Source organism: Anabas testudineus, chromosome 8 (assembly GCF_900324465.2).
Source record: "Anabas testudineus chromosome 8, fAnaTes1.2, whole genome shotgun sequence".
Classification (NCBI taxonomy): Eukaryota; Metazoa; Chordata; class Actinopteri; order Anabantiformes; family Anabantidae; genus Anabas; species Anabas testudineus.
Genome location: NC_046617.1, coordinates 8867758 through 8887711, shown reverse-complemented (window position 1 = coordinate 8887711; position 19954 = coordinate 8867758). Strand labels below are relative to the sequence as shown.

At 42.6% G+C, this 19954-nt stretch overlaps 2 protein-coding genes across 8 annotated transcripts in view; one reads left to right on the top strand and one right to left on the bottom strand.

The window, feature by feature from the left end:
• Positions 1–1648: 1648 nt before the first annotated feature.
• On the bottom strand, positions 1649–11659 carry fbxl20 (F-box and leucine-rich repeat protein 20). Its single transcript, XM_026354676.1, has 15 exons — positions 11174–11659; positions 7640–7701; positions 6797–6851; positions 6586–6660; positions 6342–6436; positions 6175–6243; positions 5992–6087; positions 5741–5867; positions 5080–5154; positions 4369–4499; positions 3932–3992; positions 3734–3778; positions 3589–3645; positions 3250–3462; positions 1649–2475 (listed from the first exon to the last, which is right to left on the bottom strand). Exons 1-15 carry the CDS (start codon positions 11213–11215, stop codon positions 2368–2370), a joined length of 1311 nt encoding a protein of 436 aa, XP_026210461.1. The 5' UTR covers positions 11216–11659; the 3' UTR covers positions 1649–2367.
• A 2610-nt stretch (positions 11660–14269) lies between these two features.
• The window catches only part of cdk12 (cyclin-dependent kinase 12), a 35571-nt gene continuing 29886 nt past the window's right edge, over positions 14270–19954 (top strand). For 4 of the 7 annotated variants that reach the window (XR_003298809.1, XR_003298807.1, XR_003298808.1 and 1 more), the window contains exons 1-5: positions 14271–16315; positions 17192–17875; positions 18088–18267; positions 18347–18486; positions 18587–18757. Coding sequence is in view for 1 of the 7 variants with exons in the window: in XM_026360276.1 (XP_026216061.1) it covers positions 15141–16315; positions 17192–17875; positions 18088–18267; positions 18347–18486; positions 18587–18757 (2350 nt within the window). In the remaining 6 variants the exon portion in view is untranslated. Of the gene's footprint in view, positions 16316–17191; positions 17876–18087; positions 18268–18346; positions 18487–18586; positions 18758–19954 lie in introns of all 7 variants that reach the window. The other 3 variants (XR_003298811.1, XR_003298812.1, XR_003298810.1) reach the window with 2 other exon arrangements.

Below are 19954 nucleotides of genomic sequence, written 5' to 3'. Positions count from 1 at the left end.
CACTGGGTTTACCCTATTTCTGTCTTGTGTGATGTTTTTTGGGCAGGGAGCATTATGAGAAAAGAAACACATAAGAATAAAAGCGGAGGAAACCACACTAACGGGAGGAAAAGCTTTCTGCTTAAGTGGCACACAATGATTGAACAGCCATCCTGAGGAGTTCCTCCTTGATGGAAACATTCAGTAGGAAGATGGTGCCTGTCATCATAAACTCCACCTCACATTTATTATAATTGCTCTGGTGCCAACACTTCCCCTGGACAAAGGCTACACTCTGGACATTTAGTAACAATAAACTCTTAACACAAACACAGACTCCGTCAGATCAGAACTGAGGACAGGGAGAGGGTTCAAACTCAACTTGAAGACACCGAACTCATGACTTCAAACGTAAAAACAGGCACAATCCAAAACCACACAGAAAACAAAGATGCTGAGAATGAGAAAGGTGAAAGTCCAGGGGAAACCAGAAAGAAAAGCAGCGAAAGACTCAAATGAGAACGAACACAGAATAAAGCAGGTGCGAGTGCAGGTGAAGACAACCCATAAGAAAAAGGCTCTAATACTTCATAGGGCGGGAGGGCTGAAGTCCATTATTGCCCTCCATCGTGACAAAAATCATTCCATCATATCTGTCAACAGGCCAGAATTGTGCGCTCAAGATTCAGTCGACGTCCTCGTGCTGTGTGACTCCATCCGTCCGGTCTTGTGTTTAAGTGGCAAGGTGCAACACTCCATCCCCCGAAAGGCCTCACGGGGGCTGGGGAGTCACCGATGCCACCCTTGACGCCGGGCACACCCTGTCACTTACGTATGTGGTTCAGCGGTTGCTTTATCCACAGAAACCATCATCAATGCGAAAAACAAGAGCAACTAAAGGAAATCAAACTCACTGAAAATAAACATACTTTGATTGTTTTCAGTTGGCTTTTTCTTTCCATTGTCCTGGTCTGACGGCATGAATTCATGTAGTGATTTTTTTTTTTCCTCTGTAAAAGTCTTTTTTTTTTGTGGGTGTGTTTTTTTATGTTGTTGAGCTTTCACAGGCAGGCAGGCATCAGTTCTTCCGTCAAACCCCAGACTGATTACTGGCTCATTTTGTCTCTCCAAGGTCTCAGCACATATTCTCATCCACATCTGTATTTAAACAAGCATGTGTGAGCTTCACCGTAGTTCCCTCAGAAAGAAGTCATTGACAGAAATTTCTGCCCCATCTCATATCATCATCGGTTTAGCTGGCTTTGACTCTTGAATTTCCACAGTCCCCATTTATGTACAGTTTGACTTTTAAAAAACTAGAGGTGTTACATGCAACATTTGGCATCTTCTCAAGTCCCCGCTTCTGAGTGTTAATTGTTCATTTTTAGAAAAATAATAAACTTTCTCTTCTTTTTTTTTTTCCTCAGTACATTGAAGTATCTGATTGTAACACAGACGGGAGACAGAGGAGGGTACAGGTGTATCAAGATCAGTGTATGCGTATGAGTGAACATTTGTAATGTTGTTGGTAAAATGCCAGTCTTTTTCAATTCTGAGATGGTTTTTCTTTTTAAAGTGTCTCATCATTGCTTTACTGCAAGTGCAAATAGTTGCAAGTTTGTTTTCTTGAGAAACAAAAGCAAAACAGTTCTGCTTTATGTGTATGTGTTTGAGCTGTTAACTGGCTGCATCATTCTTCTTCTTCTTCTTTTTTTTTTTTTTTAAATCAACAACCTGCGGATCAAAGTCAATACAGGTCTTACTCAAGTGCAGTTCCTGTCTGCACATGAGTAAGCTGCCTTAACGTGTAGCTATGAAGGGACCCTTCAACACCAAGGGGAGTGTGTGAGAGGTTAAGTGTGATCTTTTAGCCTATTTAATGCTCTTTTAAAAACACGTAACTGTAATTTGTCTCAAAGTGCTAAATAAGTGAAGAGTGTGGCTGCTTGCAATTACAGCTACAATAGTTTTTGATGCAAAGATCTTTTTGAGTAATAATTTAAACAATTCTTTTGTACTTAATTTGAGGAAGAGTTAAATCAGTGGTACACCACTGACGATTTTTGTAATACTGCTCTGTCCACTGAACACAGGCCAGGAATCTTTTAACATTCAAGTTATTTTGCGTGTCTAAGTGTGTAAAAGGCATGTTGTGTGTGTCTGCAAGTGTTGGGGAGATTCGGGAATGTTTTGGGGAAAGTTACCCAAGACCCTGTAGCGTTGTTTGGCTCTCTCCTTCTCTCTGCTGTTCAAAAGGTGGAGACACACCAGCATGTACTCTGACAGGGGGCCCATAAGGAGGACAGCAGATCAGGGGTCAAGTGACAGGCTGCGGGAAGCGTGTACAAGGGACACGGGGAGACAGGGAAGGGGGCTGTTGTCTTTACATCATAGCAGGACACAGCAGCGGCAAAACCTCTGACGGCTGCCCCCAACGGAGGGTGGTGGAGTGACGGGAGCAAAGTATGCATGCACTTTGATGTTAGGCAGATGGGTCTGTGGTAAGAGAGATGGAAAAACATAAAATGTTTTTAAAGCTCATACAAATACTTGGAAAGCAGCATCAGGCAATGTTGCAATCATATTAAGTCATTATAAATACATGTTGATTGATTTATGTCAAAACAAACAACAGGCTTAAGATCTAATGATACATGGCTTAAACCAGACAAAGTGCTTACTGATCTAAACTGTTTGTAATTACACTTTAGATTTGATTCATCACTTCTCGTGGGTGGAGCGGTGACTCAAAGATTCAGAATTCATGTTTAGTAGTTCAAATGTTGGACAGAAATACAAAAATGTAAACCATCCAAGTAAAAGGGGTTTGGGATTCTCCCCCAAGCCTAAACACATGTGGCTGTGTAGATTCTAAATGTTGACACCGTTTGATGTTGACACTCAAACTTAACAGTATTGAGCAGTTTATGCTTTTACATCAGTACTGTTTGTATTAAAGTATTGCACCATTTCTTTAATATAAGGTTTGATTTAAATCATCATGATATATTTTCTAAAATGTCAGATTATTTGGTATAGATCTTGAATAATAGTGTAATAAATGTTAAGACTAGCTGCAGCACTGTGATACAGGTATGACACACAAACATTATCAGGGATAGTGTTTGTGTTTCACTTGCTAACAACAACACATACATTTGTGACACTTAATACAATTTTACATCAAAATGGCATACGGCAGGTTCACAAAAATCTGCATTTTGCATGTGAATCACTGCTTACTCACTGCTGTCAGCCCACTCAACTCACCCTTAGTCTCTTTATACCAGCGCGGGTGATCTGCTGGCAGTCATACAGCTCAATACGATCCAGGCTATGACAGCTCTTCAGGTGCTCCAGTGAGGCATCTGTGATCAGGGGGCAGTTATCCAGCTCGATCACCTCCAGACGGTCGTGAGCACAGGGTCCACTGCCGAGGTGTCTGATGCCATCATCGGTAATCAGCTCACAGTGCGACAGACTCTACAGGAACACAGTGGTACCAACACAGGAGCTCTATTACTCAACTGTCTGGGAAAGCAAGCTGTGATTTGGTGCTTGTAAATGTTACAGGAGCAAAATATGTTCAAGTCGTGGGTACACACTCACCAGGACTTGCAAGCGAGGGCAGTGGATAGAGAGCTGGATGAGTGTTCCATCTGTGATCTGATGAAAACCAACACATGTAATGACTGCAGACAACTGTACACACAGTGGCAATGTTAAATATGTTTCTTCTAGATGGTTTATTTACCTGCACACATTCTTCTAAATCCATTTTCTCAAGCTCATGGCAATTCTATATATCAAAAAAAGAGACAGATTACATGGTCTGTTATGTTTTTAGGTCAGATAATTTCATCTATCTTTCTAGGACTAAAAATGACCTCAACTTTAAATGTATGGTCCGTGTGTACACATGACAACAGAAATAGACCTATACCACACTCACCCTTGCTAATGTAGTGAAGCCCACATCTGTTAGCTGAGAGCAGCGAGCCACTTCTAATATTCTGAAAAGAGAACCAAGACGTGGAGAGTTACACAATGGCAGCATCACTTTCACTTATAGTCTAAGTGCTTTCACGAAGTGGGGTTATTTTAAAGTAACAAGATCTACAATAGTTGGCTTGAGATCACTTCACTGTAGAATGGCTCATTTATTCATTTTTTCCATTATTTCTTTTTAACTCCCTTTCCTATTAACTCCAAAATACAGTTAAGGCATTACAATTCAGTGACCCTCACACTCACGATGTGTTTGCAACTTTGTTAAACAGCAGGACTAATTTTCAAACTAAGTGGCTTGCTTAATTTTTGAAGGGTGTAAGAAAATGCCAGTACTTTAGGCTGAAGTGATAATTTGACTGTGTAGGTGTGTAAATTCACCTCAGGCGGGGACAATTTTGTCCAAGAGCATGCAAAATGGCATCTGTGATGTTGGCACAGCCCGAAACGCACAGAGACTGCAGGCGGTGACAACCCCGGCAAATTGTGATGAGGCCTTCATCTGTGATCTGCTGCTTGCAGAAAGAAAAAGTGTGTGTTTGCATGTTGGGGGTCACTTAAGTCCACATTCAGGGTGAAAATCATCCTTTCCTATGTTCGTGGCAGCTAAGCCTCAAAAGCAAATAATGGTTGACTTTCAAATATATTCACGTACAATCTGAACAGCTAGTGAGATCAAACTGAGGGTATCAGACATAAGAAGAGCTGAAAAAGAGCTAGGCAAGAGAAAATGAAGAAAGCATAAAAGAAGACTGTAACAATGACAAACACTGCACAAACAAGATGAAACAAGTTCCTGAGTTGTGGGAAGAGAAAGGGGCTTTTAGAGGCAGGTGTAGGCAAAGACAAATACATGGTTTATATGAGTAGGCTTTCCAGACTACTGGGCAATAGGGCTTGGTAATGTGTCCTCGGTGTCCATCATTTTATTACTTGGAAAATACAAACAAGTACTTTTTATTTAGAGGTTTAATAGACTGTGGCAGTGAGGCATTGTATTTCAAAACAAAATGTAGCTATAGAGTGCTTTTTGAGAGCAAAACAACTTCAAGACTCAGCCGATTGATGTTCTAGCCAAGCTAACCAACTTACTGAGCATGTCTGCAAGTTGAGTGTGACCAGCTCTGGACAGTGAGATCCAATATGCTTCAGAGCCTCATCTTCCAGCTGTAGAAGAGATTGACAGTGACTTGTCATTTGATATCAAAGTTGTAGTTGATAACCCCAACAAAAAACTCTACTGCCATAAAATGATAAAAACATCAAGAACATTTTATAATAATAATAATAATAATAATAATAATAATAATAATAATAATAATAATAATAATAATAATAATAATAATAATGGTGATTGAACAGCAACACAAATTGAATTTTTTAAAATAACCACAGATCACAAGAAAAAACTCTGGTATGTGTATATATAATATATAATGTGTGTGTTATATTTTCACAGTGTACTGTTGACACTTAAAATAACAGGATGGTGCTATATTAATGCATTTACATTTGCTGTAAACAATGCCCGGTAATTCTCTCCTCATAAACATCCTGTTGCACAAGATGTTGTGCATTTTATGTTTGCAGTAGCAGATACTGTTCTCTATTTGTAATGACAATATGATGAACTTGGCAGTTAGCCACTAGCACAAGACAACAATGCAATAGTGTACAGTACACGTTAACTGTTGAGAAGTAAGAAGGATGAATATTAGAACTCAAATTAATGTATTAATATCCTTAATGATACCTGTGTACAGCCCTTAAGAAAAAGACCTTTGAGTCCAGGGCAGGAGCGCACCAGGGCTTGGATGCCATCCTTTGTTACCTGATCACACCAGGAAATGTTGAGCTGCTCAAGCAAGGGACAACCCTCACTAAGAGGAGACAGAAGAAGAAGAAAACAACTGTAACTTTGTACAATGCACACACTAACAAGATCTACCTCTCTCCGCACCTGTATCCTTTTGGTAAATGGTATAAATTGCTGATCCTACACACCTGAGAGCTTTGAGTGACAGGTTGGTGATTGAGGTACAGGAGGCGAGATCCAGGTGCTTCAGCTTTGGACAAAACTTACTGAGGCTATTACATGTGCTGCAGAAGAGAAAGACAAAGATTGTTTTAAAGGCAAAAGTGAATTGGGATACATTAGAAGTCTAGTTATGGGAACTATCCACACACCTGTCAGTGATCTTGGTGCAGCCATTCAAACTAAGTAGCTCAATGTTTCTGCAATTTTGTGAGAAAGTCCTACAGAAAAAAAAACACATCTGTGATGGCAGGCAAACTGAATTGTCTCAACTAAAGCAAATTTTTTTAAGGCTACAATATGTCATCATCCAACTCACCTCAGGGCACTGTCACCCACACCCAGACAACCCCGCAGGCTCAGCTTCCTAAGAAACCCCCCACATCGTTTTGAGATGTTCTCCACCACCCGGCCCTATAACAACAACAACAACAACAACAACAACAAAAAAAAACATAGCTTGCTTTTATATCTTAAAGGTAATGACAAAAAAGAAGCACGTGTGAAGGGAGAAGTAAAATCACATGCAAGACTAATATAGATGGATTGTGAGACTCGCTCACCTCTATGTCCCTCTGAAAGTCAAAGAGGTCAATTCGTTGCCAGTTGCTACCATCCAAAGCCAGGACATTCCAGGACTGAGAGCAGGGAGGGAGAAATAGACATTTAGGGTAAAGGTTTTTTCCTCAAACATACCACATTCACACACTGACAAACACACACACTTGCAGTCATGCACACATACACCCTAACATCTTATGAACACAGACTCACCCGTGAGACCTGGGCACAGCGACAGAGTGTCACCACATCCAGAAACGAGAAGATTCTGGAAGACAGACAGGGAAGGTTTAGAGACCCTGATCCCTGCTGCCAAAAGCCTCCTCTGTACACTAGTCTCTTCCCTCAACTCAACCCTGCGCCTACTTCCACTCACAGCACAGGGGTGTGAGTAAATCAGCTAATATTGTCTTAGACTTAGTAGGAGATGTGTTTACCTAAAGTAGGGTTCTGGCGAGGTAGACACACAATCTGCTTCTAAGAAAGGGACCTGGAAACTTACCATACTATATTTACTTATCTTTAAATGCAGCAAAAGCTGTAATAGGATTGAAAGAGGGAAGCAGTGAGTCCCAGCACAGCCTGCCAGCCTCACAAATCAGGGTGCTGCACCTGGTCAAGAAGTAGCCGCAACACAGGCAGATGCTTGAGTAATGCCCATTATTTTCTGTTTGCTCAGGGTCTCTTGAGCTTTTTTTCCCCCCCAGTTGGAATATTTTATAGCCTCAAACAGCTGTTTGTGATTACAGTTTTACCACTGGGGGAGCAGAGAAGGGTGGAAAACGAGGGGAAAATTTGCATCCTAGTGTTTAGTTTAGTTACAATATTTGCTAAAGGGCAAGTGAGCAAACAGCATATGATCGTGAGAGCCACAGTATGTATGTGTGTTTATGTCTGATGGTTGAACAGGGAGGAGGGTGGTACAAGGCCTTTGTGTATGAGTGGAAGTGCTGATCACGAGCAATGGCAGGGATGGGAGTGTAGAGTATGCAACATGCCATTTTTGCTTGCAAAAAGCCCTAAGGAGGATCTGAAGTGTTACGAAATGTCACTCACCGTAGCAACAGCTCCTTAGGCAGCTTCTTGTTGATGACTGCCTCGTCACTGTTTGTGAACATCTGAAAGGATACAGAGGATACTGTTAGTCCTAGCAGTCCGTTTCAACATGGATGCCCCCCTTTCATCCACTCACATCATTCAAGGACAGACTCAGCACATAAGCAAAGATAAGTAATAGTAGTGTCAGCTGAGATAAATTCAATGTCAAGTATGGAAAACACAGACACTGACAGAGGATAACGCAGCACAGGAGATCGATTTTGTCTTTTCAAAGCACAAACCAAGGAGGGGACTTTGCACTATGAACTATAAAACCATGATGGTCTCTGCTTTCATGTGATGCTTCTTGCATTAACAGTTTTTCCTCACTTACTGTGTTGTTTACACTAGTAGGTCTGCACTAGTGTCCACATCAGCATGCACTGAAAATGTAAACTGGAGTAAGTTACAATATATCTTTTGTGACGTAATTCTAGCTACTACAAACAGCTAATCTTCTTCTTCTTTCGGCTTTTCCCATCAGGGGTCGCCACAGCGAATCATCCTTTTCCCACTACAAACAGCTAATGAGTTTCTACAAAAACAATCGGATCCTATGTGAGCACAAATACTTGACTATAATCCACATAAAAAACCTTGGTACACACAGAGACAATAAATTAGCATGTATTAAGATGCAGCTACTTAGACATACACACCCACTCCGTGAGAACTGCGAGGTTCCTATAATTTATGGGAAATGCAAGATGGAAAATGCAAGATGTCAGGACAATGACATGTGTGAGCATCTACTCTCTCACAAGGCAAATGAAGCAACATCTGGCCCAATCCATTTCCCTCCATACGTTTGGAAAGATAAATCTAAGCCAGGGACAGGGTAATTGAGGGGTGGGGGCTTTGCTGTGTAAATAAAGTGTGTAGGAAGGCAGAGGTTATTTACAAGAGACAAACATCTGTGACTAGATCAACAAGGAACTTGCCTTATGGGTACAAAAATAAAGCATCCATAATCTGAAAATATATTTATTTATTGCATTTAAACAATGACATGATAGGTCCCAAGGGATTATACTGTGTACTATTTTGATTATGGGTGTCAATCCTAAAACCACATTCACAACAGCTTCAGATTTTGAGGGAATTACACAAAACCTATTCATCAGCTTCACAAAAACAAACTGACAAGTCTGCCCATTAAAATTAAAGACTGGATCTTTAAAAATCCAGTCAGCTCTTTCAAAGCCTCTCCATGTCTCCCTGATAAATATACAAACTGTGCACACACAGCTGTCTATGCAGGGGCTGCCTGCCAGTGCAGACGTGTAAAAATTTGAGGGAGCAAGAAGGGACAGACATTTCACGTTTGGATTTGGGGCAAATTGACTGTGACAGCACGCCTTCTACAGCGCTACTTCCTAGCCAGATAATCCAGAGCCATTTCCAAAGAACCAGATGCGCATGGTCAACGGGCATACACTGTCCTCTTTTGTAATCTAACATAAAATGAACCTGATGCTGCATGAATGTGAGCATTATATTTTCTCCACTGGTTAGCCATTGTCAGTGATTCATGCCTGGCAGGAGGTAAAAAGCTTGGTGAGCTGTAACCTCCAGCTAGAGATTGTTGTAATGCAAACAAAAAGTGATAATATTTTTAGAAAAGCATATTTATATTTCTCTCCCCAAAGGCCCCACCCCCATATATGCACTCTTACATCAATACAGTTACACACAATGTAGTAGCAATGTTATTTACAATACAGTGATTATGTACACAGTTATTTTAATTGGTAAATATAACTAGAGTAATTAATGTCTGTCTACGTTCAGAGAGTTGCAGTATTTTGTTAAGTGCTGTTGTACAAAAGATCCCTGTACTGCAGAACAGTAAAGTTACACAGAATATGACAAAACGCCTGGCAGTTCCTTTCAGAGTAAAGCACTCCTTTGAAAGTCAAGGTAGCAATGCGGTTGGCAACAGAAGAAAAATCTCTTTATTTTTAATCTTTGGTCTCAAGCTTTGGCCTCTCGGGTTTGTTGAAATAGATTTGAGCAAATTAACAATTGATGAAAGACAATTTCGTGTACTGTGTGTTTATCATATATTCTTCCTGTGGTAAGAATCACAACCTAAAAATCTAATCAATGGCACCGTCCCAGACAATCTAAAGCCTAACCCTATGGAAACAAAGTATTTATTAAAACACACTAGATAAACATAATATTGTCAACAGAGAGACAATCAGTATATTCCATATTACAATAAAATCTTACATTGGTTTACAGTACGCTTCTTGTGACACAAACATTAACACAGCACCAGCTAAACAAACCTATATCACACCATGCATGTTGTAGATCTGAGTTTACAAGTAATAGAAAACGTATCAGTTTAAGCTCAAACTCATCGCTTAGGATTTAAGACAACTCATTAAAGTTACGAACAGGTACAAATGCCAATCGTGCTGTAATCGTGCTTGATTTTACTTTGAAGGCCATGTCGTAACACTTCCGGCATTGCTAGGTATAGTTAGCTTGACGCAGCGGCTCTACCGCAGCTGTCGGGCCAGAAGGTAACGGCCTGAATCTTCTGAGTAGTCAGCTGTTTCACTGTTAAAAATAAATAAAACCACACACACTCACACACACACAAATCCCACGCTAGCTGGGGATTAAACAACACCGAGCACTCAGGCTACACATGCCAGGCTCATCGTTTGTGTACGCTACAGGTTTTCACAACACTCCGCTCCGCGGCTGCGACACAAACTTCGTGGTAACGTTAAAAAGCTACAACAACAACAACAACACGGCAGCTTGTGTGTGTGTGTGTGTGTGTGTACAGGTGGCTGCTGTCGCTGTGTCCCCACTGTAGGGTGTAGTGTGGGTTTCACCGTGTTAGCTTGGGCCTGTTTGTTGATAGTCTTGTGCTAATACGGGGGTGCACGGAGCAGTCACAACCGGAGGCCCCCCCACCCCCCACCCCGCAGAACCGCAGCAGCCGTGGGTAACACTAAGCCAACAAATGCCGTATGAAAAATCACAACCCCGTAAATACAGGAGCAATACTGCAACTACCACAGCTTAATAAAGTGCAGACATTTCACTGATACATGTTAGTATGTGTCGGAGCTATCCTCGCTGTGTGCTCCATAGCTTTAGCCTCATTGTCTTTGTTTTGACGGCGCAGAGGGAAACGGGGACAACATTTAACTCCCCCCCCCCCCCACACACACACACATTCACCCCCATTTATTGATGAACAGCACGACAATGTTAGTGGAAAACACTGGCTTGTGTCCTCATCGAAATGTCATGCTAGCCTTCAGCTACATGTTGTGTGAACAAAACAACAGCGTTTGACCTAATCCCCAAACACTGACTGCGGAAGCTGCATCAGTAGCGTCACCATAAGCGAAGTTTTGCACTAAATAAAGCGACAGTCCCCGCGTCGGGCCCGTATGCTAACGTTGTTAAAAGCCACCTGAATGTGTGTCAGTAACTGTCAGTGGACATTCATGGTCAACTCACCTCAAACCGGCTCCGGGAAACACCGTTTACCTCCTTCCCCATGTCGGACGCTGGTTCTACCGACTCAATGAATTCGGTGTAGGCGCAGTAAAATGCAGATACGGACCCTCTTCCTGCCGACTCCCTTCCACGACTATCATGCTACCGTCCTCTCGGTAGCTCCTGGGGTGTGATGTCGTTGTTTTTCGGCCTGCGAAACAAACATCAAGCTCTCGTTTCTGATAAAAACTCAGGCAGCCAGTGAGCCAGTTCTCTTATCTGCTCGGTTCGCCCTCACCGCCACTACCACCACCTCCTCCTCCCCCTATACAGCTTTCCATCCATCCACACAATAGCCGGACAGGAATAGGATCTGGCTGCATAAAATGGAGCTGCTACTACATGTGCATCACTTGGAAATAATAAATATAATGCAATTGCTCTGAGACATGTGTTGTCCAAACACAGACTGGCTAAGGCCTACTTGTTGCCTGGTCCTATAACCAAAGCTAATTGTGCGTACAAGCTAAGGAGAAAAAAAAAAAAAAAAACATAACAAAGTGAGGTGTGAACTTTTTGAGCTGTCCACCTACTCCACGAAAATCTGACGAGAAGCAGAGACTCTGGTGTAAATGTTTATAGGTTTGAGGCGATGGTAGCTTTACATAAAACCAAGAAAGCAAATTAGAACATGTAGTCCATTCTTTCCCACGCATAAACACTAAAATAATAAATAATCTATCTTTAGTGCATATTTAGGCTGTGAGTAATGTTCATATGAAGGCCCTGTCATTGACGTGTGGGCCACTGCGGTTATATTTTGTCATATTATGATCCGGGGACTAAATGAACCACTGAAGCACAAGGTTTGTCCTTTTATGACACAATAACAATTTCAATGCGTGTTTATATATTCTATCATATTTATTTTTCCTAACCACAGATTGTAACTTTATTGCTCTGTGCAACTTCCTAGTTTCTCGCTGGCCACGCCCAAATTAGAGTGTGGATCCAATCAGCATCCAGAGCGACAGCTCGTCACATTGCGTCACCACTCTGACGGACACATGCATGACAACAGGTCAATATCTGAAATCTATGGATCCAGTCTCACGTGTAAATCTGTCCTCCGTGTTTCTTTTGCCACCTATGAAAAATACGAAACATACTTAACGTGATCTGAGGTGTGTGATATATAATGTGTGATACACAATAGTCATGAGAACTACTTATGGTATATTTTTGAAGGTAAACAAAATAATATGTTATATGCTATATGCCCACCACCTCCAGAATCTTCAAATGTGCTAATATTTTTCATTTAAAAATGTAACTTCTGAATACAACGGATATACTATCAGTGTAAAACCATTCCCACGTTCGCAGTGTCTCTGCACTGCAAGCTTCAGGTTTCCACATTACACTTGTTGCTCCGTGATGTACCTTATGTTGATTGCCTTGTTTTCTCTGTGTCATGTGCGGCTACACAAATAATTGCCCTCTGGGGACAATGAAATTGTTTGAAATTGTTGATTGATTGGGACAGGATGGGCTTCCAGACTAGTTGTAGCCTCACAAATCAAAATTTGATGCCTTAAACCGAAATGTTAGATGAGCACATGCAACTTCACCTCTTAATCAGACTAAAAAAAAACATCTGGCGTTAAATGTATATTTTTCTGCATAGTGAAATTCAAACATCCAGGAAAAATAATACTGACCATTACACATTTTTCACATAAGTAGACTGAAGTATTTAAGATTAAAGTTTCAGAATTTTATTTGTATGGTTCAGTTGACATATTACACACCTTGTAATTCATTTAACAGCCAAATAAGTGAGTCCTTAAGATGAGTTTCTCCCTAGCTACCCACTGGTCTGGTGCAGACAACATGCCATGTTGTCACAAACACAAACAAATTGAGTAACATATAACTTAAGTTCACCATTGTATTAACTTGTTATTTGACTAATTTTATGAACTAGGTAGAGAATTATTTCATTATGAGTTTTATTGAACTGGAAAAGATTTATTGGTGTATGGATCCTATGTTATTTTCTCTTTCATTCTTCAAGAAACCACAGAATAAACATTGTTACATACAATGTGCAAAAGTTTTAGCCACTTCAAATGTTTAGATATTATTCATCGCATACCATCGGGTGGGGGTCTGACTGACAACACAGTCATTCTGCAACAACTCCAAACTTGCAGCCAGAAGAATCTTCTCTAGAGGAAAGTGTCCTGTGACAAATTTGTACAACCCACAGTTTGAAATTATATGAAAAGACAAAAGGCACAGCCTAAATGCACAAAACTATGGTAAGTTCTCAAAGATACCTGTAATAACGTTGAAAAACGATGCACAAGTGTACCAAAGAGAATTGCTGCTCACAAATGTTAATTTTTCCCTGCTCTCTGCACTTTGTGTAAATTGATAAAAAAAACAAAAAAAAAAAAACAAAAAAACAAAGCGATCTGCAGTATTTCTATGCAATGCATGTGACTTGCACCTTACTGTTTTTTTATTTTAATATTTTATCATAGCTGAGGCTCAACATCTCTTGACTGTTTTCTACTAGACACGAGAACTCAATTGTGTTTCAAAATTTGAGATAATGTTCATCGGAGATTGACAGCAATGAAAATTGAAAAAGTGGCTTCCAAACTTGGCTGCATTAACCTTGATTACCATTGTGAGAAATTGATCCTATTTTTGGTGCAATCCACACAGTTATTATGTGCTTTATCTGTTAAGCTGGACCTAGCCGCAAATGGCTGTGAAAAAGAAAAAGAACTGAGATAAGAAAGGTCATAGGATTACAGTGAGTTCTTGTAAAGTGTAAAGACCTTCACCACTTTTTATGAAATTAGAACAAACCAGGTCTACCATGATTGACAGTAAGAGGGAATCCTCTGGGATCCCTGAAGCAGACGCTTGTTGCCTGTTAGTGACTGGACCTTGCCTGCATAAATATTGTCCCTCTATGTTGTTTGAGTCAAATGCTTTGTTTTTAATTCGTTTCAGATGTGTTGTTCACCAATATGTAAGAGGTTACAAATGGTTTATTTGTGCGGATCTTTGCAGCTCTCTGATCGTTGCGCGTCGCTGTCGCGCCATCACGAGTACGGTAGGCGGGCTCTTTGTTGTGATAGGTCGTCGCTAAGATACATGGGAGATTGACAGCATTCCGGCTTCCGGTTCATTCAGCTGCGCGCAGAAGTTGCTAGTCACAGGAGCCACAATGGCGTTTGTAGTTTCCTTCAGATAGGGCTGTGGGTGATATTAAATCCACTAGCATCGCCCTAAATATAGGCCTGGTTGATTCCCAGAGCAATTGATAATAAACTGGAACATCTACTGCACACGAAAATATTATGATTTCTATTCAATATTGAGTTTATAGAAGATAAAACTTGCATTAAAGGGAACATGTAAACAGTACCAACCGGGTCAAGTTTTCATTTTGTTCGAGAAACGAGCGTCCTTTAATGAAGACATTTGCTTGTTTCTGATAGCTATAGACCGTAATTCTGTGGAAAAACACCTTTACTTAACTTGGCACCGGACAAGGACAGCTTTCACAAAGGGACTTTTTTCTTTTTTACGAGTCGGCTCGCTAGCTGCCGAGCATTAGCTAGCAGTGCTAGCTAAATTGAGAAGGATACGACACAACAATGCTCCGCTGTTCGCTCTGGACCTTCTTCATCCACTAATTCAGGAAACACACTTCACATCGCTGGAAAACCAACTTGGTATTTTTGTGCTTCGACGAACTGTGGGGGCGATTTCAACGCGATGAATCGGCGTTGAGGAGGACTGGACGTGAGCGGCCTACTGTGTTTATTTTATGTGTTTTCTTGCTCTGTTTCTGCTTGGTAACACTTTTATTTTAATAATCGGAGTAGCGGCTGTTCTCCTGTGAATGAATTGGCTAGACTACCGAGGCCCAGTCGCAGGAGAGGTACCGACGCCGGCGTGAGGGATGCCTGGGTCGGACCGATACCATGGGACCAAGAGGAAGCCGGAATCTAGCACCAGCGCTGTGCCGCACCAGACCCAGGCCGCGACTCATACCTCTGCGGGAGACATGACCAGCAAAGACGGCAAGGTGCAGTTAAAATCTTCAATGTCGGCTTCAAGACGCAAACGGCATAAGTCAACCAAACTTAATCGGGAATCCTCAGCGGCACCGGGACCCGAAGATTTTACCCTCGGCGATACGGCGCCTCCTGGTGTCAATCCGGTGAAGCCTCTGGTGGAGTACGACGATATCAGCTCCGACTCGGACACTTTCTCGGACCCACCGTCTTCCAGACCGACTGAGAGGGGGGGCGGGGAGCGCCTGGACCCCTCACCAGACGACGACAGGGACGATGTCGGCGGAGAAGCGGGCGGTGCAGAGAACAGGGGGCACAGGCACTCCCGGAAAAAGTCCAAGGACCCTAATAAAGTCAGAGACCCTGGGAACGGGGAGCGGGGTTACAAGAAAAAGAGCAGCAAGGACCGGGAGAAGGGGGGATCTGGAAAGAGCAAGGAGAAGGCTGCCTCATCCGGCTCCTCGTCGAAACGTCAGATCCAGCCAGAAGTGGACTCGAAACGTGGGGAGTTGATGCTCTCCTCCCAGGTACAACCTGCGGCCAGTGTAGGGAGCACCACTTCCTCCACATCCTCATCTCGCAGCAAGGAGAGCAGCCGCTCAGGGAAGTCTCGCAAAGACCGGCAGCAGCGGCGGGAAGGCCGAGGGGAGGGCAGCCGCAGCTCGTCCCAAAGGAACCGGGCAGACCGGAGCCATCGCAAGTCCTCGAAGGGCCACAAGTCGAGCCCTAAAGGCAAGTCCTCAAGTAGGGGCAGTCCTCGCAGGAAGGCCACCAGCTCTGCTCTGTCACCGAGTCCCAGAAGAGGGGCCGGTAGTGAGAGTCCCCTGGGCAGTGGGTACGGGCAACAGGGGGATGACACTTACCCCAGACGGAGGGTGGCTCAGCAGAGCCCCAGTCCCTACGGGGACATGTCTCGTCGCAGCAGACAGAGATCAGACAGCCCCTATGGCAGCAGACACCGGTCTTCCAGCTATGAGAGGGACAGCAGCCCTTACTCAAGGAGGCGCTCCATCAGTCCTTACTGTACCCGCAGGTCCTCCAGCACTAGCCCCATGTCTCGGTGAGTATACCCGCCCTTAAACGTCCTCTCTGTGCCTGTGCGTAGGCTTATTTCACTCACATGCGCACAGACACGTGTCAAGTCAAAATCAGAGTCCAGGTTAAGTGTTTTCATGGGCAGAGCAGTGTAGGTAGCATGTCACATCGGGTAACTGCATAGTTCTTACATGTATGTTGGCTTTTTTCAGTCAGGTTACTACCAACAGGAATATTAGATAACCACGAGAAATCTGCCTTTAAAGTTGTACAGACCTGAAAAACTTGCAGAGCCCCTTTCCTCCAGTTATTTAAAACAGCTCTGGCTGTAGGAGTCAGAATGTACAATATGTCCTGCATGTTGATTCTCTCCCTATAATCAATAGACAACCTTAGAGTGACCATTATCATAATCGAGCTTTGTTTCTTATGGTCAAATTTCACTTTCTCCAATAGATAAGTCGGTGTCCGCATCACATTAAGGCTTTTAACTAGCTTGAGAGTCAGTGTTTCTATTGTTTTTTGAGAAAAACAGGGGCTTACGAGAGTAGTACGGAGTGAAAACTCTTTAAACTAGGACACTGGTAAACACCACAGTTTACTGAGGTTATTAAGACAAATATTTAGTTAGGAGAGCAACAGTTGTTTTGGTGTTTGCTACTTGTTGTCTGTGTTACTTAACTTGCCAAATGAAAAAAGGCTCACATTGTTAAGTTATGGATAGATGTGATCATAGCCCTTTTATGTTGTGTTAAGAGGTTGTGTTAGCTGACTACGCTCTGTACCCTTTATTTTTAAAAGTTCATCCTATTGTCTGTTTCAATTTCAGGAAGTTGTAGTAGAATTAACGTTTGTCATTGGCATTTAAAAAAAAAAATCTGTTTTTAATTTCATGTTTTAGACGCTCAGGTCGCTCCAGGAGTCGCTCCCCTCTGCACTATACTTCATCTCGCCGCTCCTCCTCTCGATCCCGTAATAAGAGGCACGTTTCTTCGGGTGTCGCAGGGGGAAGCTCCCACAGCAGCCGGCCCGCTAGCCGCTCCCCTCCCTCCTCCCGGCTGCCGCTTAACTCCAGCCTGGGAGCAGAGCTGAGCCGTAGGAAGAAAGAACGCCAGGCTGCTGAGGCGGCTGCTCGTGCCAGTAGTGGTGCTGCTTCCCCACCGCCATCAGCACGAAAATCTACTGGCCTATCCTCTTCACGGCCTGCTAAAGCTGAGGCTCCACCGCAAGAAAGAGACTCTGCAGCAGCAGCAGAACCTCTGCCCCCACCACCCACACAGTTACCCCAGGACGTTTCCAGTGGGGAAGATCTGGCTGCTGTACCTGTTCCCACTTCTTCCACCACCCCATCTGCACCTTCTCAGCCCTCTCCTACTGTGCCAGCTGGTTCAGCCACCCAGGTTCCACCACCACCGGCACCTCAGACAGAAAGTATTCTGCCTCTTACGTCCTCCACCACATCCCAGGCTAAATCGCCAGCTGCTGTTCCCTCACGAAGCCCCGTCCGCCAGACCACGCTTCACAAGACGTCGACTTTGCCTCCCCTGCCTTTACCACCTGTACTGCTCGGAAACACTCAGGACAGGTGAGGATTCCCGAACAGGGAAATACACACATTATGAGTCACAGTGTGCTGTGATCTCATGTATGGAGGCATATGAAAAGTTTATGCTCACTTAAACTACAGTAGTAGAAGTAGTAGTAGTAAGTAGTGGCTCCCTTTTTAAGTACAAATGTATATTTTGCATTTCCTCAGTTACACTTATGTCTAAAACTCTTTGTGTTTGGCACCTCCAGCCCAAAGAAGTCCACCCCGCCTCAGAGGCTATCAAGGAAGGACAAGGAAATCCGCAGCCGGCCATCACTCATCGACCTTCCTTTACCACCCACTCTGCCTGGAGGCGACTCGTCACCCCCGCAGTCCCCCGTCAGACAGGCTCCTCCACTACCCCAGCCAACCCTTAAGAAGAGACCAAAGTCAGTTTCTTTTATTACTCACCCACTCCCATATTTCCTTTTCTTAATCTTAAGTCTAATATCATTTCTTGTTTTCCAGGATTTGCTGCCCACGATACGGTGAGCGCAAACATACCCAGAGTGACTGGGGCAAGCGCTGTGTAGATAAATTTGATATAATTGGCATCATAGGAGAAGGCACTTATGGTCAAGTGTACAAGGCCAAGGACAAAGACACTGGTAAAGCAATATTATGAACTATATACAAGATTGTATTAACAGATTTAGAGTTAAGGTTATTAATAGAATTGATTCTAAATGCTCTCTCCAACCATTCCAGGTGAGCTGGTGGCTCTGAAGAAAGTGCGTTTAGACAATGAAAAGGAGGGATTCCCTATCACAGCCATCAGAGAGATTAAGATCTTGCGACAGCTTAAACACCGCAGTGTTGTCAACATGAAGGAGATTGTGACTGACAAGCAAGACGCACTTGACTTTAAAAAGGACAAAGGTAGGTACTGTTGGAAACAACTGTTAAAAATAAAGCTCTGAAGGGCAGAAAACACTTAACTCTGCTGTATGAAACTGTATTTATGGCTTATTATAAGACAAGCTGGAACTTATTTATCAGCTGTCAAAGGTGATACTGTTGTTACAACCTTGATTTGGTTATAGTCAGAACTTTAGCATGCGTTGTCATGGTTAACATTAAAATGATTGAATGAAAAAAACAGAACAAAACAGAAAAATAACTTTTAGGAACAGTTGCAAAAAAACAGGTGAACTGTTCTTAGATTACTGGTTTCTGCATAAATTGGTCATAAAATGTGATCTGGTTTTCACCGATTTCACAAATATTACTAAGCTGATAAACACAAACAGTCACTATCTTGCATTACATATATTAAGTGAGGGTGGAAACAGTAAGCAAAATAGGATTAGACGTACCCAAAGCTCAGGAGTAATTTTGGACCATGTTTACGGTCATTGTCCTGCTGCATCACCCAGCTACTTCTGAGCTTCAGCTTGCAGACAGACACCCTGACGTTATCCTGTAAAATACCTTGGTAAACTTAGGAATTCATTTTCCCCTTCATTCTGGCAAGCGGTCCAGGTTATTAGGCGGTAAAGCAGCCCCAAATGATGCTCTCTTGTGAGTTTAATCAGCTTAGAAATATTGTATTTGTGGGTATTTGTAACTTTGGTGAAAATCAGATCAGATTTCATGACTGGTTGATGCAGCAATTCAGGAAACATCATTCACTTCATGACACAATGCAATGACCTTGGTAGAGCAGTTGTGAATAGATGCTATTTTGGAAAGAAAACAAGATAAATTGGTTATTAAATCTCTCGACTGATAAAATCCAATATGTTAGATTGTTAGAAGTTTTATGCATTTATTTATTAGGTCACATTTCTAATTTGATATTTTGTTATTTTATTCCTCCTAAATTAGACCTACTTTATGTTAACAATCGCAGTGGGATTATACTGTCTTATGAGTGCCAAGGCTGAGCGTATAAACTTACATGTGGACTAAAAATCAAAACTTTGGCGAAACTATGGGTTTTACAAGAATGGCGGGAAGCTTGACAACTCGGATGCGCCGTGATGGGTCGTGCTGGTGTAAAGTGCACAGGCAGAACAAATAACCTTATAACTTACTTGAAGTGGTGATACAGTGTGACTGTGGAGGCGTCTGCCA

Bases quoted from the DNA above. Each gene is read 5' to 3' on its own strand.
- fbxl20 (XM_026354676.1), bottom strand. From the start codon at position 11,215: ATGGGGAAGGAGGTAAACGGTGTTTCCCGGAGCCGGTTTGAG. The intron at 6,244-6,341 runs GTGAGTTGGATG...TTTTTTCTGTAG, and splicing joins GTGGGTGACAGTGCCCTGAG to GACTTTCTCACAAAATTGCA. The intron at 6,088-6,174 runs GTGTGTGGATAG...TCTCTTCTGCAG, and splicing joins TGCACCAAGATCACTGACAG to CACATGTAATAGCCTCAGTA.